This window comes from Penicillium expansum, assembly GCF_000769745.1.
Source record: "Penicillium expansum strain MD-8 chromosome Unknown contig284, whole genome shotgun sequence".
NCBI lineage: Eukaryota > Fungi > Ascomycota > Eurotiomycetes > Eurotiales > Aspergillaceae > Penicillium > Penicillium expansum.
The window spans coordinates 242,311-263,624 of NW_015971188.1; the positions used below are offsets into that span (position 1 = coordinate 242,311).

The 21,314-nt window shown below is 48.8% G+C and overlaps 7 protein-coding genes across 7 annotated transcripts; 2 read left to right on the forward strand and 5 right to left on the reverse strand.

The window, feature by feature from the left end:
- Positions 1-1,866: 1,866 nt before the first annotated feature.
- On the reverse strand, positions 1,867-4,977 carry PEX2_085780 (basic helix-loop-helix domain-containing protein; the record flags this gene model as incomplete). Its single annotated transcript, XM_016745848.1, has 1 exon — positions 1,867-4,977. The coding sequence occupies one exon, from the start codon at positions 4,975-4,977 to the stop codon at positions 1,867-1,869; it is 3,111 nt and encodes a 1,036-aa protein (XP_016602295.1).
- Positions 4,978-6,509: 1,532 nt separating this feature from the next.
- Positions 6,510-7,334, reverse strand: PEX2_085790 (BTB/POZ domain-containing protein; the record flags this gene model as incomplete). The annotated part of the gene is made up of 4 exons (XM_016745849.1): positions 6,510-6,661; positions 6,741-7,011; positions 7,062-7,188; positions 7,237-7,334. The coding sequence occupies 4 exons, from the start codon at positions 7,332-7,334 to the stop codon at positions 6,510-6,512; spliced, it is 648 nt and encodes a 215-aa protein (XP_016602296.1).
- Positions 7,335-9,586: 2,252 nt separating this feature from the next.
- Positions 9,587-11,068, reverse strand: PEX2_085800 (putative GTP cyclohydrolase II; the record flags this gene model as incomplete). Its single annotated transcript, XM_016745850.1, has 4 exons — positions 9,587-9,592; positions 9,652-9,933; positions 9,989-10,945; positions 11,006-11,068. The coding sequence occupies 4 exons, from the start codon at positions 11,066-11,068 to the stop codon at positions 9,587-9,589; spliced, it is 1,308 nt and encodes a 435-aa protein (XP_016602297.1).
- Positions 11,069-11,609: 541 nt separating this feature from the next.
- On the forward strand, positions 11,610-13,961 carry PEX2_085810 (transcription factor domain-containing protein; the record flags this gene model as incomplete). Its single annotated transcript, XM_016745851.1, has 5 exons — positions 11,610-11,698; positions 11,981-12,726; positions 12,779-13,199; positions 13,251-13,542; positions 13,599-13,961. The coding sequence occupies 5 exons, from the start codon at positions 11,610-11,612 to the stop codon at positions 13,959-13,961; spliced, it is 1,911 nt and encodes a 636-aa protein (XP_016602298.1).
- Positions 13,962-14,940: 979 nt separating this feature from the next.
- On the reverse strand, positions 14,941-16,743 carry dbp5 (ATP-dependent RNA helicase DBP5; the record flags this gene model as incomplete). The annotated part of the gene is made up of 6 exons (XM_016745852.1): positions 14,941-15,219; positions 15,275-15,475; positions 15,525-15,762; positions 15,822-16,319; positions 16,387-16,555; positions 16,662-16,743. The coding sequence occupies 6 exons, from the start codon at positions 16,741-16,743 to the stop codon at positions 14,941-14,943; spliced, it is 1,467 nt and encodes a 488-aa protein (XP_016602299.1).
- Positions 16,744-17,358: 615 nt separating this feature from the next.
- PEX2_085830 (putative actin polymerization protein Bzz1) lies at positions 17,359-19,889 on the forward strand (the record flags this gene model as incomplete). Its single annotated transcript, XM_016745853.1, has 6 exons — positions 17,359-17,403; positions 17,463-17,489; positions 17,577-18,002; positions 18,157-18,237; positions 18,300-19,440; positions 19,495-19,889. The coding sequence occupies 6 exons, from the start codon at positions 17,359-17,361 to the stop codon at positions 19,887-19,889; spliced, it is 2,115 nt and encodes a 704-aa protein (XP_016602300.1).
- A 394-nt stretch (positions 19,890-20,283) lies between these two features.
- On the reverse strand, positions 20,284-20,709 carry PEX2_085840 (uncharacterized protein; the record flags this gene model as incomplete). Its single annotated transcript, XM_016745854.1, has 1 exon — positions 20,284-20,709. One exon carries the CDS (start codon positions 20,707-20,709, stop codon positions 20,284-20,286), a length of 426 nt encoding a protein of 141 aa, XP_016602301.1.
- Positions 20,710-21,314: the final 605 nt, after the last annotated feature.

A 21,314-nucleotide genomic window follows, 5' to 3' on the forward strand; every position in this document is an offset into this window, starting at 1 on the left:
GTGGACAATCGTGTCTCACATGGTCAGTGTAACGTCGAATTGGGCGAAATGGATCTTGGTATGTGTGATAACTTTATTCTGAGTGGAGATGATGCGCTCGGCTGAGTGGTGAAGAATTCCAAATCTCTGGGAATTGCCCTGTCATGACCAAATCGAAGGACAGGTGGACCTGGGATAGTGTGGCGGGCTGTGTCATCTTCGCAGGCTTAAGGGGTTTGGATAGGATGAAGGGATCGCCGTCTAGACGTGGCCGTTGTTCGGCAACCCGAAAACGGAATGTTGATACCTGCTGTCACTTTCAGCATTCTTCGTCCCCCAATCAGTCATGGGATAAGAACAATGAGAAAATTCAAATTAACCATTTTGGTTCCTGAATCGGGTCGATTTTTTGCCTGATATTTGCAGATCAATTGTCAGAGCCCTCGATATCAATACGCTTAACGTGGACTCGCGCCTTGGATCTTCGGTTCAATATGATGCAACTGCAACGTGAGAGACAATGCTCAAGTTCAAAGTGGAAACTGTAGCGTAGCAATCTTGGAACCTTGTAGTTATGACGCCATAGTACCCTATAGTAAGACTCGGAGCCGCATATACTCCTGAATTGGCTCGAGAAATTTTCTAGGTAGAGGTCCGTGTGTACAGAATGACACCAAATGGACACAATTACCAAACGACTTCTCTCGGCTTTCACTCCAAGCCAGTGGCTTCCATTGAGTCGAGACTCTCGCAAGCACTGATGGCCATTTCGCTTCACAAACTGCCCGAAACGGGGTGATGGTCTTGGCGAGACTGATGCCTTGAACCAGATGGTCAAAAATGACGGGAAAATCCGAATCTCGCACTAGTCCAACAGAGTAGGTCACGATGCGCAAGATAAAGGAATAGAATATTTCAGATGAGTCAGAGCTCGAATACCTTGTATATGGTATCGTGACTACAGGTCATGAGGCCCAAGTGATGGGATATGTGGCCTTAGATTCCTGGCAAACAGAAATTGATGCCGTAATCTTTACATTACCTCCAGGGCTTACAATTGACAGCTGCAACCTGCATACCAATGGTTAAGCTTGAACTCCCTTCAATATGAACGGAGATTATACTTCATATTCTACAACATACTAATAAAATAAACAGAATCTAGTATACTATGTAGAGACAACTAAGCAAAGTTAGGTACCTAGGTAATCTTTTTTCCTTTAAAGTGCTTCTGTTACATCGTCAGGTCTCCACGGCCTAGATTGGCCCATACAAAAAAGAAATACCACAGACCAAAATGGGATGACATAATGAAAGTGGTTTTTGACCGGAAACAACTTCAAAAAGGGAATCTCATGCAGCACAGACCAGTGGACCACTTCTTGACCTCGGTCACTACAACATATAGTAAAGATTGTTGCACTATGTCAGGAGAATGCTGCAAGCATTGGAAATAAAAGGCAAAATGTCACTGCTCTTGTAAAGCCACCCACTTTAACTCTGATTATTGTGTTGAAAAAAAGAAAAGAAAATAATCTGGCAGACTATGGAAGAGAGAGAGGAATGGAGCTTTAGAACAGGCGGAACGCAGAATTGATCCGTGTCGTAGCCCTGGCGATAGCCTCGTAATCTTCTATGCTCAGTATAGAGTAATTCACATTTCAGTTCTCAACTACGTGGGTTTATTTTAAAAGTTATGACGATGCCATTCTATTTAGCAGTAGAGCTTATACAAATACGCTATTCCTGATACCATTCCATTTCCCTCTCTTTTTTTTTCATAACCAAAAAGCGCTTGGCCATACCCAAATTAGAAATACAAAAGCCGAAAACGCCGTCATTATTAGGTTTGCGTTAGTGATAACCCTGCTGTGATCATTGTAGACCTCAGGCAGGTACCTCCTGCACATTGGGAGGGGAATGGGGTACTGGCTGTTCATCTTCCTCAACAGAGAGGCTGCCATACCCAGTGTCGTTGCTGGCTGATCGTCCCCGACGCAGAGGCGGTCTTGGGACAGGATAATCAACTGGATCTTGATCGGCGTCGCTTTGAGACGACTGGGATTCTCCCCTGCGCCGACGGGTCCTGCGTTTCTTGGATAGAGCCCTGTCAGGTGCGGCGTGCACAAAGTCATCAACATTGATGCCTGCGTTTTGGCAAATTGTTGTGCACGAATTGACAATCACTTCAACAAGAGTAGATGAAAAGCCGTAGAAGGCCGGGGTGTAGGCATTTCGGGCCCAATAGATGAGTTCTGCTGATACCCGCCCGAGATTGGGGATGTCGCGGGGGCAGATGAAGAGCTTATGGGCCGAACGGGGCTTTTCTTCGGCTTCATCGTCTGCGGAGGAGGTAGCCTCCGAAGCTGGAGTCGAAGGGGAGGATGAATCGGATGACGCGATATAATCCACGTCAGAGGCAAGGAGGTGTAGGAGATGATAGACAGACGAGAACCCAATGAGTGAAAGCTCGACTGGATCGATCGGAAGCTGATTGAACCAAGTGATAGCCTTTTGAACGGTGAATGACGCCGGTAGTGAGGAGGCGTCACCTGTGGATCGTTCGGTGAGAATGGTGGCAATCATAGCACAACGCACGGCAATGGAAATTTCATCCCGCACAGAAACGGGCAGAGAGGAATCAAGGAAGTTGGATGAGTGACTCTGACTTCCCTTTCTCTTCTCTTTCGGTAGCGCGGCAAGAACTGCTCCAACATTTTCAATGCGGTTTTGTTCAAAGAATACTGCTTTCATCACGAGTGCCCGAGTATACGCGGCGGAAAGCACTGGCGCCACATCAAGAGACATACGAATCTTCTCTTTGAATGCATCACGGCTTGCCTTGGACACCGGGCCCTTCTCGCTTGCTTCGAAATAGTTGAGAAGAGCGGTCTGCAAAAGATGACTGGACCACCAAGCCGCAAGGGCATCTTGTGAACATTGGATAGCCGGGTCCTCGTCTACAACATCAAGCAGCACTTCGTCGTCGCCAGTACCTTCTTGGGTTGGTCGGTTCCATGTCAGATTCACAGCACGTTGAATAATGTTGTCAATCATGACATCCTCGCAATCCAGCTTGATCAGGGCAGCAAGGTGAGGGGGAAGTTGATCAGGGTGACCCTCAGGTAGCGCGGCATTGATTTCTCGAGCCACACCCCACTGGAATCTGGCAAGAGCTCGCGCAATGTCGTTTGACACATGGAACGACCAGGAGCCTGCCTCTCCCACGTTCCACAAAAGAATGCGGACATGCAAGGCCTTAATTATCATTCTTGCGGGAGTACAGGGGAGTGTGCCGGCAGCGAAGATAGTGAGCACAAGGCGGCTCTTGCTGATCTCAGCATCTCCGCCAGTGAGTTGAGCATCAATTGCGATATCCCAAGTCTTGACTCGCCCCTTTTCATCTTCCTCAGTGATTCCAGTGGCCCATGAGTAGAGTTTCCATCCCATCAAGCATCGTAAGACGTATTCAAAGCATCTTGAAGTAACAACATACCACTCTCGGAAGAATCTATGACGTGGAACACCGACCCGTTGCATGCTAGTCAGCCAAGCCTGCCGACGGAAATCACTAGACGTAAGAGGCGCAGTCGGGCCCTCAGAAGCCGATTTAGATGGGCCACGCCGCGTGATGGGCTGCGCATTGAACAAGTAGACAAAAACAATAAATGCACTACCAACGACCAGCGTTGCTAGCATAAGGAAATGAGAAAATGCACGCGCCTGCCACGAGTACCAGAACTGCTTCAGGTAGAATTCCCAGTGCGCCAGTGTGGGTGTTTGGAAACGGCCGAAAAGGCTGATGGGGAGTGCAAACAGGCCCTTTGCCTCGGACTCGGAATCGTCAGAGCCCATACCTTCAAGAACCATCAGACCGGCAAGGGCACCCAGCATATACTTGTTGGGCATCCTTGAACGTCGAGTGGAGGTATCTTCTCTGGCATATTGCGGATGATGCGATGAGGATGATGACGAGGGATATTTGATATATGACTCGGCAAAGACTCCTTGCTTTGCAGTTTCAGCTCGCATACGTTTCCACGCATCAGGAACCGGAAGGAGCCCCTCTGGAGGGTTCTGAGAGGTAGGTGAACTCTCGCTGGACACCTCTTCCGCCTGAGAAAACACACTAGGTGATGTACCGGAGCCCGAGTCCGTCGAGGCATAGTTGCTGGGCGAGGACACAGAGGCCGAGGATGTGGCAGCCTGATCTGCTGCTTTATCAGCCTGACGGAGCCGATTCTTCAAATCAGTGTTTTCGTCTTCCAGACGTTTGTTACGAATTTCCAGATGCTTGATGTACTCCGTTGCTTTCGACAAAATGGATGCTTTGTTGAGCTTGTTCGCAGCATTTGCTCCATCCGCTTCATCGTCATCATCGGCCGAGCCTCCATTTGGATTCTTGGTCGACCGAAGGCTGGGAACACTGTCGCGAAGTTCGGCGATTTTATCGTTTAAGTTGGCGCGATACCGCTTCTCGATGACGTTGTGGGCTCGCTTTTTGGCGGGCATTTTCTTGCCTGGTTGCACTGGTCCAGTCACTGCGGTGGAATCATCATCGCTGCCTGTCTTTCGCTTCCGGCTTGTCCCAACACTTGAGATTGGAGACACCAGACCTAAATGTTGTTGCTGGCTTGTGTGACAATTTTGTCCAGGCAGGCTGTGGGTGTACCCAAGGTTGTTCCCGGCATTGGGCTCAGATGGAATTTCCATCAAGCCGAGCGGAAGATTAGGTGAGAAGTCTTTGTAGTTCAAATGACTCGGGGAGCTCATATCTGTATGCGGGGAGATAGATGGTAGATCTATAGATGAGGCTGTTGTCTTCTGATCTCCTTCCGAGAACATTGGCTCATCCCATCGCATCCACTGGGTCCAATCTTGGTTCACATTCTCTCCGGTTGGGTGTGTGAACAAGTGATCATTTCCTCGCGTCTCATCCCCGCCAGAATTTCGTGAAGAGAAAAGTTGAAAGTCATTCTCCATATTGGGGCCGGACATTTTGGCTGGTATTCCACGGTTGGATCCTCGGCCAATGCCCGGGGTAGTCTAAGTCCGGATGATGTATTGGGCCCTCTGGATAGTTGTCACTGATAAACACGTTAGTTTCAGTAATAGGAAGAAGCCACTGCTCTGTTAAAAGAACAAAATTCAGCTGCCTGCACAGCCATGTTCGAGGCAAAGCCGACAGCTAGGCCGATACAGGCTAGCGGCGATCCGATGACAGCGGTAAGGAGATAGATGATACTGACTGTGTTCAACTTCAAGTGAAACGCTCAAACTCAAATGAATGAAGCTTAACAGATGTGAATGCACTGTATGCTTTCTTCAACGTGAGATGTAAAGACTGAGTTGCGAGAAGGGGAATGTGAGAGGCACAGCCACGGGTGGTGCTAGGCGATTGGAGGAGCAGAGAGCAGGGGTGTAAAAGATACCCACATAAAACAGACTTAGGGAAGCACTTGGGTCCAAGGAAATAGGTGGGTTCTAAAACCCGCTGCGTAAAGGTGATCTCCGATGGAGGGAAGGTGGATCACCCAGGTAGCCTTTGAGAATACGTGACAGCGTAATGGGAAGAGACAGATACAAGCTATTGCGTCAAAATGGGATTGAGCTTTCAGTCTCCATGCATGAAGATCAGGGGAGATTGTATGGGCCAGAATACAACAGCCAGGCAACCAAACGGGGAGGCAGTCTCGTCGTATGATCGCGGCTGGCGGCACTTCCGGCTCCCCGGTCCCCCCTGACCGTATTTTAACTGTTAATTACGCTGACTCATGACTTTTTGGGCTTGTAACACAGTAATTTATATTTCATGACAGTAATCAAAAGCTAGTCGTCATTGGCCCTAAATGTCCCCGCTTTACCCACCTCCCTCTAGGGCTGCAGGCCTTAGTGGGTGGGCATGTGATTTCTGAGCTTCACTCTTTCACTTCTGTACCTTCTGTACATTTCCTTCTCGACTCTGTTATATCTGTTTCTAATCTTCAATATTCGGTTTCGGAAATGAAGCCTGACCTTCTTTTTTTTCTACACTCTGATCGTCTGGACACGTCATCGCGTGATGGCTTGGCGCCCCGCAGGTAGGCGACACGGGAAAAATTGAGCGTGTTATGATCTTATCTGATCGTGCTAGTCTCCACTATTGCCTCCGGCGGCACCGGAACCCAGAGGAACGGCGTAAGAGGCGAGTGGGATCAATGGTACTCCATACAACCTAGGTAGACAACACTAACAGGCTCTCCGAGGCCCAAAATCCCCGACTAGTACAAAATAGGAATGAAGGCTAATTGGGGTTTCCCTTTCTGTGCGTCCATTAGCGCTAATCATTGTAGGGACCTCGACTAGGTAGGTTATGGCACTCCAAAGTGGAGCTGGGAGTAAAAATGGGCCAATCAAGTGTAGTGAAAACCGGATATTCTGCGATCCAACAATAAGAACTGGGATCGAAAACAGTTGTGCCTAAGTACATAGCCCAAACCCTCATTCTCGTCTACCTATTCTGGAACCCGCACAGAATGGGCAGTAATTCACTACCTCAGAGTTGCACCAGGACCATTTACGAGAACATCCAGAACAGTAATATTTGTGGTGATCTTTCGTCGACCCTCTTTCTCCAGACAGAGATATGACGAGATCGGCAGCAAAGCCGACAGTTTCCTCGAGAACAGAACAAAACCTTTCACTATTCATCAGTTCAACGATATGGTCTCGTGAAACTTGCACCAGTAGCTCTCGGAGATCTCGATCATCTTTCCGAGTACAATGATATGCCTCAGCAATAGCAACAGGGAAATCATCCATTTCCCAACAGGTTCTTGCGATTTGTCCAAACTTCTCTTTGGCCCTTTGCTTGAGCCGGGGTACGAAATATTTGTCCGCGACCTGATATAACCTGACATTGAAGATCATAGGAGAAATACGGCCGAGCTCGTTACCGCTGCTATCATAGTCAATGCCATACATAAAGTGGATCATTGCCTCGATAGCACGAGGATCATCGTCATTCAACTGGATCGTATTGTCGGCCGTTTCCTAACATTTAGGTTAGAATTCAGAATAAAACCTCGCCTGTGGGGTCTTACTGCCCAGTTGCCCTGGTACAATCGCGCAAAATATTCAGACTGCCCACAGACAATTAACCTATGCAACTTGAATTCTTGCTCTTCGGTTTTGACAACAAGGTCCGAAAACTGAGAAGATATGAAGAAACTGCGACCTTTAGCTCGAAATAACTAATCTCTGGGTTCAATTGCCAACCTCTGTATACTAGCAGTCAGATCCCCCACGACTTGGCCAGGGTCCGTTCCATCGCCAACAGGAATTTTCTGAATTTGTCCAGTCTTCTCTTCGGGCATCTCGGTCTCCGCGCGAGGAACCTTGTGTATGCTTTCCACACGTGAGCTGTTTTTACAGGCCTTCTTATTTTTTCTCTTCATGAGATAAATGTAAGGTATGAACCACGCAATGCGCTAGAATTTGCAGGAAGGGAGGAAGGAGGGCTGAGGAGCTTTTCATGGGACATCAGGTCCTTATCTTTGAGTGGTTACATAGACCGCCTTCATGCATGATGAATGTAAGTCTGATGTATCAACGGAGCCACATAAAGGACTGACCAGCCTTGGAATCTACGTGTAACCACTCAATATCCTTTCTTGAATATATGTGCATACCGCCTCAGTCTAACCTATTAGGTTTTTAGATCACACTCCTAAGCCCGCCAGCGGCTCAGGGCCCCAGGCACATATCCAGTAAGGGCTTTGGATCTTATAGATGGTGTCGATATCGGTAAGCCTCAATTATCATGGAGATCATGCGGTTTGGGAAAGGCAATACTGGCACTGACCAAATCTGCCAGCCTAAACCCCCCAGAATACAATTGACATTGCAAAAATCTACACACCCCTTCTGCTACAGCCTCCCTGAAGTATTTTTCCCGCCCGGTATCCTCGGTCTCTAACTAATGGAGGGCTGACTGGCAGAATTAGGGGTTGTCAAACTTTTGCTGTCACTGTACCTAGGCATCCTTGCTCTACATTCAGCCACAGCAAGTGTCTGCAGTGAGTCCTATCACATATGCACTACCGAATAGGAGGCCACTGCGATAGTTGTATTTCGAAATTGACCCAATTCAGCAGTAGGTAAAGTATACAATGGGTCGGAAAACGGTGGTGATACCGTAGCAATTAAAATTCAAGTGTTTAAATGTCTATGTAAACGTGAGGCCGTTGAAAGTGGTGAGAACGTCGTTTAGATGCTGTCCTCTCTGGAGAAAATTCGAGTTGATTGAGTAGGATTGGTTAAACAGCATCACCTTCTCCGCCTCTATACAAAGTCCGTGCATTTTCCTAATACTCTCGCACCCACAGGTCTCTGGTCCGATATCGGTTCAGCCTGGTTGCAAGGACTAGCAACGTGTGTGGATCTTGACTTTGGTGTCATAGTCCACAGTGATTTACTCCGTACATTAACAGAAGCACTCGGCTCTTGCGAACACTTTCTAACAGCATTCTAAATAAAGTTTTCTGTCTGATTCTTTGGACAACATCCATCCTGCGTCATGATCTCCTAGATTGTTGAAGATCCATTCACTTTAAATCGGGCTACTTTCGGCTAGGACTCGGTTGTTTGGTGTCAAAACTTCATGAAACAGTCGTCTGATCTCATCATTATTATCGATTTTATCTACTTATAATAAGCTGAATTATATACTCAATACTACCAGATGGCATCACAAATATTACATTATAACTCCTTCACCGACTTCTTCACTACGTCACAGGTCTCTTTGTGAGCACCATGCTTGAGTTTCTCTAGCGCATACTCCACCCTCCGCTAGCGCAGAATACCAAGCCACCGCGTATTTGGTCGATGCAGAGGAGATATGTAGATAGCCCACTAATATTACATCCAACCGAGCGAGAGACCATTTGTTACAACCAATAACCGGTTAGCGTGGAGCCTAGATCGAGTTGTGAGGGCCCGAGAGTGAGTAGTTGTGAGCTGCCTAGGTAAGACTTGTTATGGTAGTCATTTAGATGAACCCGACTGACCCGCTTGTGGCTAAAGGTTTCAGGTTGCCTGCTCTTTGCACAAGAAATCTTCATGCCTTATATGCCAGCTTTGCCTTGCCTTGACGTTTACAAGGATGTTCTTGCACGGGGCGTGCAAGCTTAGTAGTGGAATCCGGTGGAAGCTGTAATATGTTGTAGTCTCTCTAGAGAAAGATGAAGCTAGATAGTGGAAATAAATCCGCATCGGCGTCTAGGCCGATGATTACATACGCTACCAAGGTACCATTCCTAATATCAGTCTGTTCAAATATCGGAAGTACCCCGAATGTCTTATAGTGAGTACCTTGCGGCTTGCTACTACTCGTCTTACTCAAACCGCGACATGGAAGTTATTATTCGACTCAAGCAGTCTCTTTTCTTAATTTATCTCTTAAATATGGATCCATTCTTTATGAAGTCACGACAAAGTGCCCTGTGTGTGATAACGTGGGGTGGTACACACATCACACTGACCAAATTACTAACGAAAGAGGACTACCAAAATTGAAGTTACGAGTTTGGCTTCTGATCTCGACAAGGAAACATGATGCCCAGATTTAGTGCTGCAGGAACGGTCAGTCACACGAGTCTGCAATGTGTCCGAGGTGGCAGTTGAACTTACCGAGATATCTTCCCATTTCTCCCAGCCGCGTCCACGGACTTGAGTCAGTTCTTCATCCGTCAGCTGCTTGCCGGTAGTGAAGTATCCTGATTGGATCTTGGCATCAATTTCGACCCTTGAATCACTAGGAATCATCTCGTCAGGGATAGGGATACGCTCGATAATCTTGATGCCAGAGTCTACGATGGCATCGTGCTTCATATTTGACATTGACAGCATGCGATCGATCTTTGTGATGCCAAGCCAGTGCAGAATGTCGGGCATGAGAGCTTGGAATCGCATCTGCAGTGGGCAAAGTCAGTACATGCGAGCCACGTTAGATTATGAGGGTCCTTACGTCGCGGACACCAGCAATATTCTCTGTCCGAGTGAAGTACTTATCGGCGGTATCACCTCCACGCTTGCGCGCATTGTACACAAGATACTTAATCACTTCTCCAAGGGCTCGACCCTCCTTGCGGAAGTAGATGACCACACCACTGCCACCGTTCTGTGCCTCTCGGATTGCTTCGCGGATACCAAATGCCAAGTATGGTCGGCAGGTACAGATATCTGACTGGAAGACATCACTGCCATTACACTCATCGTGGACACGCAGAGCTAGCTTCACATTCTCGTCCGCGATCCGCTCTGGTGGGCCAAAGATGTATACAGTAAGGCCTCCGATTGGTGGCAGGAAGGTTTTCAGATCAGGCCGAGTGATAAGCTCGGGGTAGCTCCCACCGGTATGTTCGAACAAAGTCCGACGAAGAGTGCCTTCGTCAACCCCAAATCGTTCTGCCACACCAGGGAGATACCAGACAGGCTCGGCTGCTACCTTAGTGACACGAACCTCGCCGGATGAATCAACAAGGATAGACCCGTCCACCTCAAGCAGGCCATTCTTCACATCATCGGCAATCTCCGCGAGTTTCATATTAGCCCGAGTGACCGCCATAGTTGGACGGATATCCCAGCCAGCCTCCAGCTCTGCCTTGAACTGGTTGACAATGTCATGGCCGTAAGGGTCGATAGAGACGATCTTTTTCTTATCCGCCCAGGCAGGTTGCGGGGGGAAATTAAAAGTCGGCTCAGAGTTACGGAAGTCCGGTCGGAAATCCGCATCTAAGTCACCAGCGGCAATAGCAAGGGCATTGTATATGCTGTAACTTCCGCCGTGGGCGCCGATGGCATTGCGGCGCTTGACAAGGTTCCCGCTGCGGGATACAACTACCGGACCCCGGGATTTGGCGTCGGGTGCGCCCCACTCAAGGGGGACGGGTTCAATGCCGCTCTGGCCGGGGTAAGTGGTCAACTATACTTGATATCAGCATCATACGAACATTGAAGTCAGAATAGATCTGATCTTCCTTACGATAATATGTTTGCTGAATCGGGGATTGGGGTCGGTGGGGGGAGCTGTTGGAGATGGTTCCATTGATACGGGTAAGACGGTGGCGACTGGTTCTGTTTTCAACATGGTTACTTAGAGAAGAGATGCTCCAAAGTGATGAAGCAAGATATGAAGAGAGTTTACAAAAAAAAAGAAAGGAAGGGAAGGGGGGAAGAGGGAGGGGAAGTACAGCGTCACCATGTGACTTATCTTTCTCCTCACGTTATCTGAGGGGCTTATCTGCAGGGTACAATCAAAGGGGGAAAGGATGTTATATTCGTACAGATGTAGTTGGATCGATTTCTTGGCGTTTGATTATCATGTAGTATCGTGTACAAATAAGTATATACCTGTTCTAAAGCTGTTTCCTAGCGTCGATGTCGTATATTGTATACTAGCAGTCTCCACCGGTTTCCACCGGAGTTCTTCGGCGTTCAATCTAACTGGTCGGAGTAGCGAACACCGAAATTCCCTGGACTGCATTTTGCCTTTGGAAACACTGCATTAAACAGACCTGTATTTCCCTATGAGGTAAGTGATCAGTCTTCTACCTTCTTTCAATGCCACCCGCTAAATACATGTACCGATGGCAGTACCTCGCGTCGTCGGAATGGTAAACAAGCCTCCTGCGAGCCATGCCGCAAAGACAAAGTCCGCTGTGACCATGCATTACCTGTATGTAGTCGCTGTAGAGATCGTGGGGTCTCCACGCGATGTTACTATCACCCCGCTCCCCTGACGAGGGGTAAGGGTCGCCGTATCTTCCCATTGGCAGAGGGAGTTCCCTTTGATCGACCTCCGTTAGCAAGGTGTGTCAATTGTAAATTCACTTCTTTTGATGGCATTTCCGAGCGGTCTACATCATTGATTTTCCAGTGATCAATTATCGGCCCAATGCACTTCCGTAGCTATATCCATATGTATACATATCAGACTCTTATGATTACTATTTCCCAGGAACCCTCATTCAAGCGAGACATCACTCAATCCCGGCGTGTCTAATGCGGGACAAGAGAGCTCTTCTGGGCGCATAGCCCGCACCCAACCACTACTTTCTGGGTATTTCGGTCCCACGAGCTTCGTATCCCCCTTAACTGGGGATGTCGACTTGGGCTCGGAAGATCAAGGACTGGGATTGGAGATTGAATCTGCCCAGAGAGTCCTACCACCATATTGGGTCCACAAGATCTCCGAAATTATATTGACACTCAACGATTTTGCTACAGCTGAAGCCCTCATCCGCGATTATTATACACAAAGCCAAAGTGCGATTATAGCGGCACCATTCGTGCTCAACAGCCTTGCTCCGGTCGGGTCCATGTGTAAAGAAAGCATATCAGACCGCAATCTTGCTGATTTCACATCTTCACTGACAGTGAATATAATACAAAACACATCTGAGACCTTTAAGGTTCCGTCTGCGACACGAGGGCGAGACTTCCATACGCTATTTACGGGTCCAGCAATCCGCCTTGAGATTATTGGGCTTCTCTGCGCTCTCGCTGGTCGAGCAAGATATCTGGGTCTTGCTAGTGACAGGTGCGATGAGGACCGAACCTCACGGTCTCAATATGCCCATAAGATGTTTGCAGCCAGCGAGGCTGCACTGCACATTTGCAAAATTCTTACGCCACTGAATGACCTGACAATATGGCTGGTACATGAGATTCTCCTATTGTCATATGTAGTACATGGCGACTCAAGTTCGTGTCCACTCGATCCATCCGCCACCTTACCTTTCCTAACACTTTCTAGGCCCCGCCTGTTGGAAGCGACTGGGCGAGCTTTCCACTGACATCTTCGCACTTGGCCTCCACCGTGACTCCAAGGCCTCGAGCGATGTACCCGAGTTTCTCTTGGAGTCACGTAGACGGCAATTCGCTGCAGCCTATCAGCTTGACAAGAGCATCGCCACATTCTTAGGTCGACCGCCAAGAATACCATGGCGATACGCCGATTGTCGCATGCCTCTTGATATCAGCGATGAGGCACTCGCTACCGATAATATAGTCTTAAATTACTCTCACGACTACCTCGATGAGAATGGTTGGAATACTCACGGAGTAGTCCAGCGTTCATCATGGATACGAGTGCGGTTTATCATCAGTACATTTCGGGATGAGATTCTCGAGGTCTCCTTGCAGAATGTGACACCCGAGATGGAAAATATGCTCAAGTACGTCGTCATTTACTTTTCAATTTATGTTCAGCAGCTGATACCATACAGGAATATCTCGCAGCGATGTCATCTAGCATGGGATTCGCTCCCCAATTGGCTACGCTACAGCCCACAATGCTGGGATCAAAATTTACATATAGCAGTGTGCCTCATGATGAACATTTCATATCTGGCATACCTGTATAATGACTTCCTCATTCAACGACTCATTGCCGGGAAGAACAACCCGCGCGGAAACACGGCATTGCTCTCCGTGAGCGTTGACATACTATCAACGGTCCTCAAATTAGGCACGCAACGCGAACAAACGGTCGATCTCCGGCCAGAATTTGCGTGGACGGTACGTACTATAAGGAAATTCTTCTTGTAGACATTGTAATACTAATTGAATGTCAGGTCCTGCTCTACGGCTTCCCTAGCGCCAGTCTACTCATCAAAGCCCTGCAACACCAAAAACGCACAGGCGAGGCATTCCTCTACGAAGGGTCGAGATCGGCACTTATCCGCAATTTGAGCGTCTTCATTTCGCACCTCGAATCTATCGTTCGGCCAGATAATGCCAACTATGCTCTGTTTCAACGGGCTAGTCAGCTGTTCTCTAGGATTATTGATGAGATTCTGGAGCCGCATTCAATTCTTCCCGACTCAAATCTTGCAGATACTTCTGCTTTTGACTTTGATCCGATGATGGAGGTTGATGGCCTGGATTTGTTCAATAACATGGATTTTGGGGTTGCATTTAATCAGTGGTTGCTCTAGGGGGGTTGCTGTGTTGTAGTAGTTTCATGTATATAATTGGGCAGAAGGACTTTGCGGAATCAAACCGTAGGCCTGCCTCGTCAATTTGCCTCCGTCGAGGGGGTACCCATCAACTTTATGGGTATGGTTGAATCCACTAGATTAAATACAACAAAACAGGTACCTAGGCTATGCTATCAATGATCCCGTGATATACATCGCATCACTTCATAAGAGATGCGTATGAAATGATGTAGTCAGCTCCTATCGGCCTTGCTCAATGCCAGTGGCAGTAGTGTGTAGCAAGTCCGCCCAATGTTGCACCAAAATATATACTCTTGGAAGATTTGCGCTTCCTGACTTTGTCTTCCCATTCACGAGAAAAGCCCGTTCCTGTTCCTGTCAACCCGCAGAACTGCAGCTAGAGTTTAAGTTGCTTAGGCAATGGTGGTTATGACGATAGTCGGGTGAATGATATCCTCTGCGCGTTTCAACTTCGCGTCGTTTCAAATGTTGTTACATTGGCATTATTGCTAAACTCTCGAGGTCTGCATGGACTGAGCAGAAAACTGATTCCATGGCAAGATGAAGAAGATGCGAGAGAATCCGAATGCATAAAATATTGATAGGTGCTGAAAAACGACCCACAGCATGAATTCATGGTGACATGAAAAGAAGAGAAGACAATCTACAGACAGGTCGAAATGAAAAAGACATGGTGTTTTTTTGAATAGCAATTGACTTCCTCGAGTTGAAGCCAGCCGCCTCTTTTAGCATATCTGGCAAATGCAGACCAGGAGAAGTGAAATGGACTGCAGGGGCAGCCATGCGCGCAAATAGGTATCTAATTTCCCTCACCCCCTTGGCCCGCGGAAAAAAGAAGAGATTTCGTCACTCTTCGAAGCATGGAACGTGAAATGATTCGTTCAATTCAGAAAGTCGGGACTGAAAGAAGGGATCAATGTATCATGTACGACATCGATGCCGACATTTCGTACATTTAGTTGCTCTTGACAAAGTCGGCCTGAGCTCGGGTGTTCTTGATCGTTTTCTTAATCATATCCTCCACTTCGTCCCAGTCGCTGGTATCAATACGGTCGATAACGCACTGGAAGTGCTCTTGGATCTTGCGAAGCATCTCCCACTCATTGCGGTTGGAAACGAATGAGATTGCAACGCCAATGCGACCAAAGCGACCAGTACGACCAATGCGGTGCAGATAGGTCTGGAAGTCGGGTGTGTTGGTGCGCTGACCGGAAGAATATTCCTCGGGGATATCCTGAAGGCGGCAAAGGTTAGTTTTGAAAGCGAAAGCGGATAAGCAATGGACTCACGTAGTTTACGACCAAGGAAACTGTAGACACATCGATTCCACGAGCCAAAACGTTGGTCGTGATAAGAACCTTAGCTTCACCGCTGCGGAAGGAATCAATCACCGCGTCACGCTGGGATCCCTCAACACCACCAGTCAGCGAGGCGACAGTGTGGCCCTCAGCAACCATACGCTTCTCGATCTCAATGGCGGAGGCACGGGTCTATATGGAGATCAGCAATATTCCAATCTTACTCCAAGATGGTACTTACCCGGACGAAAATAATTGAGGACCCGACAGTGAGAAGTCCATAGAGCTGGACGAGGTTTTGATACTTCTCCTCATCAGTGCTGCAATCCATGTAGAGTTGTTTGATGCCCTCAACAGTCAACTCTTCGTGTTGGAGGGTAATCTCGTTTGCGGCAGGAGCAAACTTGCCCGCATAGCGGTAGACATGAGCGGGGAAGGTTGCCGAAAACAGGACGATTTGGACAGTTCGTGGAATCATCCTACCCAGGTGGGACTATTAGCTGAAAGCTTTGAGTGCTGGGGGGTTAGAAGTGCTTACGCCTTGGCCCGAATGCACTGGTCTCCCAGGCCTTGCTGGTCAAGCATGTTATCGGCCTCGTCCAGGACAAGCACCTTCAAGCCTGTAGGGTTCATAATACGCTTCTTGATCATATCTTGAACAGTGCCAGGTGTGCCAACCACAATTGAGCAATCCATCTTTGATGGGCGAGCATTGGAATCGGCAGGAACAGCAGTGCCGATGACGAGACCTTCAAGGAACTGACCCATAACCTGGATCACGCCAACGATCTGGCGAGCCAATTCACGGGTAGGAGCGAGGATCAGAGCTTGAGGCGTCATCTGCAACTGCTCGGTTGAGAGGTCGAGACGACTGAGGACGTTGAGGACGAAGGCCGCAGTTTTGCCGGTACCTGATTGCGACTGACCAACCAAATTCTTCGGGGGGTTGCTCATCAAGAGGGGAAGAGCGCGCTCCTGGACCTTGGACGGCTTGCGGAAGTTCATGGTCGAGAGACCTTTCAGAATGCGCGCATCACTGGATTGTCAATCAAGTTAGCTGTGAGACACGCATTTGCACCAGCGCACCAATAACTAGCACTTACAGGCCCAGATCTTCGAAACTCTTGACTGAGAACAGGGGGTTGTTGGGGTCCGCTTGTAAATCACTCAATTTCACCGCGACAGTGTAGTCGGGCTCTTCAAGCTCTGCCGAGCCCTGCGCGGGGGCAGAGGCTCCGTCCTCCTTGGGGGTGCTGGAGACATTGGAGGTATCTGTGAAATTAAAGAAAAATATATTAGCTATCAGCCGGGGTATCACGCGTTTTCCGGTCGTGTGGACTGGAGGAATCAGCGACAGTGGCGTGGTCTCGTTTCGTACCGGTGGCCTTCGACTCGTCAGGTTTGGTAATACGATCAGCCAAGGAACCCGCAGCAGCGGTGGTCTCTGGATTATCAGACATTATGCAAAAGTCGGGTATTTCAGAAACCCAGAAAGAGTTGGAGAAGGGAAGGTGGAGGGGTGGTCGTGGGGTAAAGAAAAGTTCGAAATGAAATGAGATGGCTGCGTCCACGATTAAGGACTAATATGGCGCCAACTGAGGATAACTTGGGACTCAGGTAGAATGGAGGAAATCGGAAATCCAAGCACCAAGGAGAGAAGAACAATAGCCAAAGAAAACAATTCGAGCTCTCTGAACGGAAGAGCAAAAACAGATGACGCCGAAGGATAGGAAACTAGTCCGAATTGAGGCAAAGTGAAATAAATGTAATGGTATTGTAATGAGTGCCCATGAATGCCCATGACACATATTGACTACCAGCAACGTGTATGTTTGGTACTGTCACAGGGACCGGCCTTCTCCCCGCCTTGGCTATTGAGCTCATTCTTCCTGTCTGAATGGCCTCAATAGCCCATTGAACACTGCCTAATTGGAGATATTGACTACTTTGATCGATACCAAAATAAGTGGCTCATTAACGAGCAGCGCTGATACCGAAGGCAACCCCGTCTCATTGTTCGGTCTTCCATTCCCGCGCTGTCCCATGCGCGTCTGCCTTGGGATCTGAATCCAGCCATGGCGGCCGCAGACGTTGCTCCCCAATTCGGAGCAGAGTTAAAGGTATCAATATTGTATGGAGATGGTCCCAGATGCATAACTAACTAGATTGATTTATCTAGGATTCCTTCAAACCAGTGAACAATTGGGTATGTTCCCGGCATCCTTTCCCCGCAACCGAACCGTCAGATCACCCTGTGCGCTTGAAGTGGAGCTAATGCAAATGTGTTGCACAGGTATCGAATGGTATATCATGGGTAGATGAGATACACCAATTTTACCGAGAGCGCAGTGCTATTGAGAAGGAATACGCATCCAAGTTAACGGCCCTGTGCAAGAAGTACTATGACCGCAAGTCGAAGAAGATCAGCCCCTTAAGTGTAGGCGATACACCAACCTTAACCCCCGGCTCCCTCGAAAGCGCATCGCTCACTACATGGACTACGCAATTGAACGCCGTGGAATCTCACGCCGCCGAGCGGGACAAGTTTGCGTCAGAATTGGTACTGCAAGTGGCGGATCCTCTAAAACAAGCTGCCACTCAATATGAAGAGATTCGCAAATGCCATGTTGAATATCATGGAAAGTTAGAAAAGGAACGGGAGGCAGCATATGGCGATCTCAAAAAAGCCAAGGGTAAATACGATGGCGCATGCCAGGAGGTTGAATCACGCAGAAAGAAAATGGAATCCTCTTTCGATCATGGCAAGAGCAAAGCACAAACAGCATATCAACAACAAATACTGGAGATGAACAACTATAAGGCAGGGCTCATTAAACTGAAATCTTCGTGTCGTGATGCTAACTTGCTGGCAGAACCTCTATCTCATCAGCATCAATGTGACAAATAAGCTCAAGGAGAAATTTTACCATGAATATGTCCCTGAGGTGATCGATGTAAGATCAACCTGCTACTCCCCATATATTTGGTCAACAACGGTACTCATACTTCCGGTCAGGGTTTACAAAACCTCAATGAAACACGAGTCGCAAAAGTGAACTTGATGTGGTCGCTCGCCGCGCAACTTGAGAAATCATCTCTTTCAAATAGCACAGAGCACATAAGCAATCTCCTTGTCGAAATCCCTCGCAACAACCCGCGTCTGGACTCCTTGATGTTCCTCCAGCACAATGTGGCTCAATCGCAGGAACCTGCAAACCTAGGATTTGAGCCGAGTCCAGTATGGCACGATGATGCTTCAATCATCGCCGATGAGTCAGCCAAGGTCTTCCTGCGCAACGTCCTGAGTAAAAGCAAATCTCAAATCCGTGAACTACGAGTTGAGTCAGACCGGAAAAAACGTGAGGTTGAAGGAAGCAAGAAAGTACGGGAAAATATTCAACAAGGCAAAGATAATCGAAACGAGTTAGATGTCGTGCGGTCCATTTTCTACATCCAAGAATCCTTGCACGAAGTCGATCGCAAATGGGTTACAGCCGAGGTAGAAACAGCGACTATCATGGCAGTGGCTGGAGATTTGTCGTTGGGAGCCCAGAACCACAATTTCCGCTCTCAAACATTCAAGATCCCGACAAATTGCGATCTTTGTGGCGAAAGAATCTGGGGCCTGTCCGCCAAGGGCTTTGATTGTCGAGATTGTGGTTACACCTGCCATAGTAAATGTCAAATGAAGGTGCCCGCGGAGTGCCCAGGCGAGCAAACCAAGGAAGACAAGAAGAAACTCAAGGCCTTACGACAGGAACAGGCTGGTGCCGTGCCTGGTGTGGAGGTCGGCACCCCTACAGCTTCCACTGCCGCTCCGTCGCTGACACGACAAAATACAATGACCTCTCTTAGCTCAGGATATGCGGCCAGTACAGCTCGGTCAGTATCGAACGTTGCTACTCAGCCCACACCAGAAAGCCCAGCAGAAGAGCCTCCAGCTCCCGTCGCGCAGACAAAGCCAGCAGCCGCGAAGAGAAACCGAGTGCTAGCACCACCTCCAACAGCATACATGACTGCACCTCCGCCGAGCGACTCTGGCATGAGCTCGAAGTCCAAAGAGCCGCGGGGGAAGATGCTATACGCGTATCAAGCCACCGGCTCAGATGAGGTCAGCGTGGAAGATGGGGACGAAGTGGTGATTCTCCAACCAGATGGTATGTCCGCTTGTCTTATAGTTTACACCCAACGTTGTACTAACAATTGCACAGATGGTTCTGGATGGCTGCGTGTGCGCTCGGGAGCCAACGAAGGACTTGTTCCAACCGCATATGTCGAAGCTGCCCCAACACCATCTCCCGTGCCATCCGCTAGTTCCAGTATCCCTGAGCGGCCTGGGTCAACGTACTCAAATTCCTCGGCATCCCTGGCGGGAAGCGCCGCGCAGAAACGTGTTGGACCAGCCGTCGCGCCCAGACGAGGAGCCAAGAAATTACAATATGTCGAGGCATTGTACGAGTACGAAGCCCGGAGCGATATGGAGTGGAATATGGCAGAGGGCGATCGATTTGTCCTAATCAACCGGGATAGTGGTGATGGATGGGCCGACGTCGAACGGGGTGGTCTTACGAAGAGCGTTCCGGCGAACTACATCCAGGAGGTGTAGGTAGGGACGTCTAAATTGTAACCTGTTTGTTGGGCCTTGTAAGGTTCAGGCCTGCTTTCTGTTGATTTTTGTTCATTTTCCTGTATAGTCGGCGTCATCAGTGCCGTTGTCGTCATTATCTCACATCAGCAAGGAGCATTAGGGGCATTCGTGCTTGGCATCCATTCGGAGTCTCGGATAGAGCATAGGACACGTTGTTTCCATTGAATCCCCACGAAAAGAACTGTCCCAGTTGTAGGTAGCAGTCTAGATGCAAAGATATATCACAAACAGCACCCGAGCCCATGCTTCCACTCTTCCATTTTGTATGTACGTCAATCTCTTCAAAATAATCTCATCAATCATCAATCATCACGCGAGTTGTTGACCAGGTTCGCAGCCCGGACCCCTCCTGTTATTGCGACACAGGTGGAAATCCGGTATCTAAATGCTCGAACCCTGTCTCAGCCGACCACATATACCTAGACCAATCCTCCACCTGAAACACTTCCTCCATAGCCGGCATCTCCAAATCCATACTTAGGTCGACCTCGTTCAAATATCCCAACGTGCCATCACCCAACTCGAGCGCAGGGTCCAGCGAGAAGTCAAAGGGGTTCACCCCTTCGAGCGGACTAACCATGGACAACGTCTGCGCGACCTGGGAACCCGAAACCGCCAGCGTAGAAGGCTGAAGAGAATATGCAGGATCGAACAAGGCCGCAGCCGTGGTGTCGGACTCCGAGGTCACGGGGTACTCATACAGCGAGCCTGGCGCGGAATGCGAAAGGGAGTTACCCTGCTCTGCGCTGAGTGTTTGGTTCGAGTCCAAACCAGGCATAACTGACCCAGAGAAAGACACAGTGTGTCTAGAAGACTCAATCCTAGATATCGAGCTCTCCGAGCCCGACCAATCTCCTGCCCCAACAGTATCATGGTAGACAGGATTCTTCCCAGGCGACGACGCCGACGATGTCGAGTAGCCCGACTTTGACCCGGACCTAGACTTCGACTTTGTCACAGCCGTTGAGAGGGGCTTCCCGCCCACCGAACCCGAAATTGACCCCGACGGAGCTGGACTTGGACTCGGACGAGGGGCAATGGGAAGGAAACCGGTCGGATTATGCCGCGGGTGGAGTCTTCCGTGGCTCGAGGCTTTCTAGAAAAAGAGCAAACACCAATCAGCACCATGGCGTTTGCAATTTCTCTTCTTCCATATGCCGAAGATATGGCTTCGGTTTGGCTGTGTTTTGTGTTTGCGTTACTTTTGAAGGACATTTGAGCTCTGCGTCACGTTTTGCGCGCGCGTGCTCGATTGGAGATGTGCAGGGCGTGGCATTGCATATTGTACATGTAGCAAAAGGCCGGCCTTTACGTTTGATGCGAATCAATGGACGATCTAGTGGGTTTTTGTCAAGGTCAGTTTTAGGAGCTTTATGGGTTAGA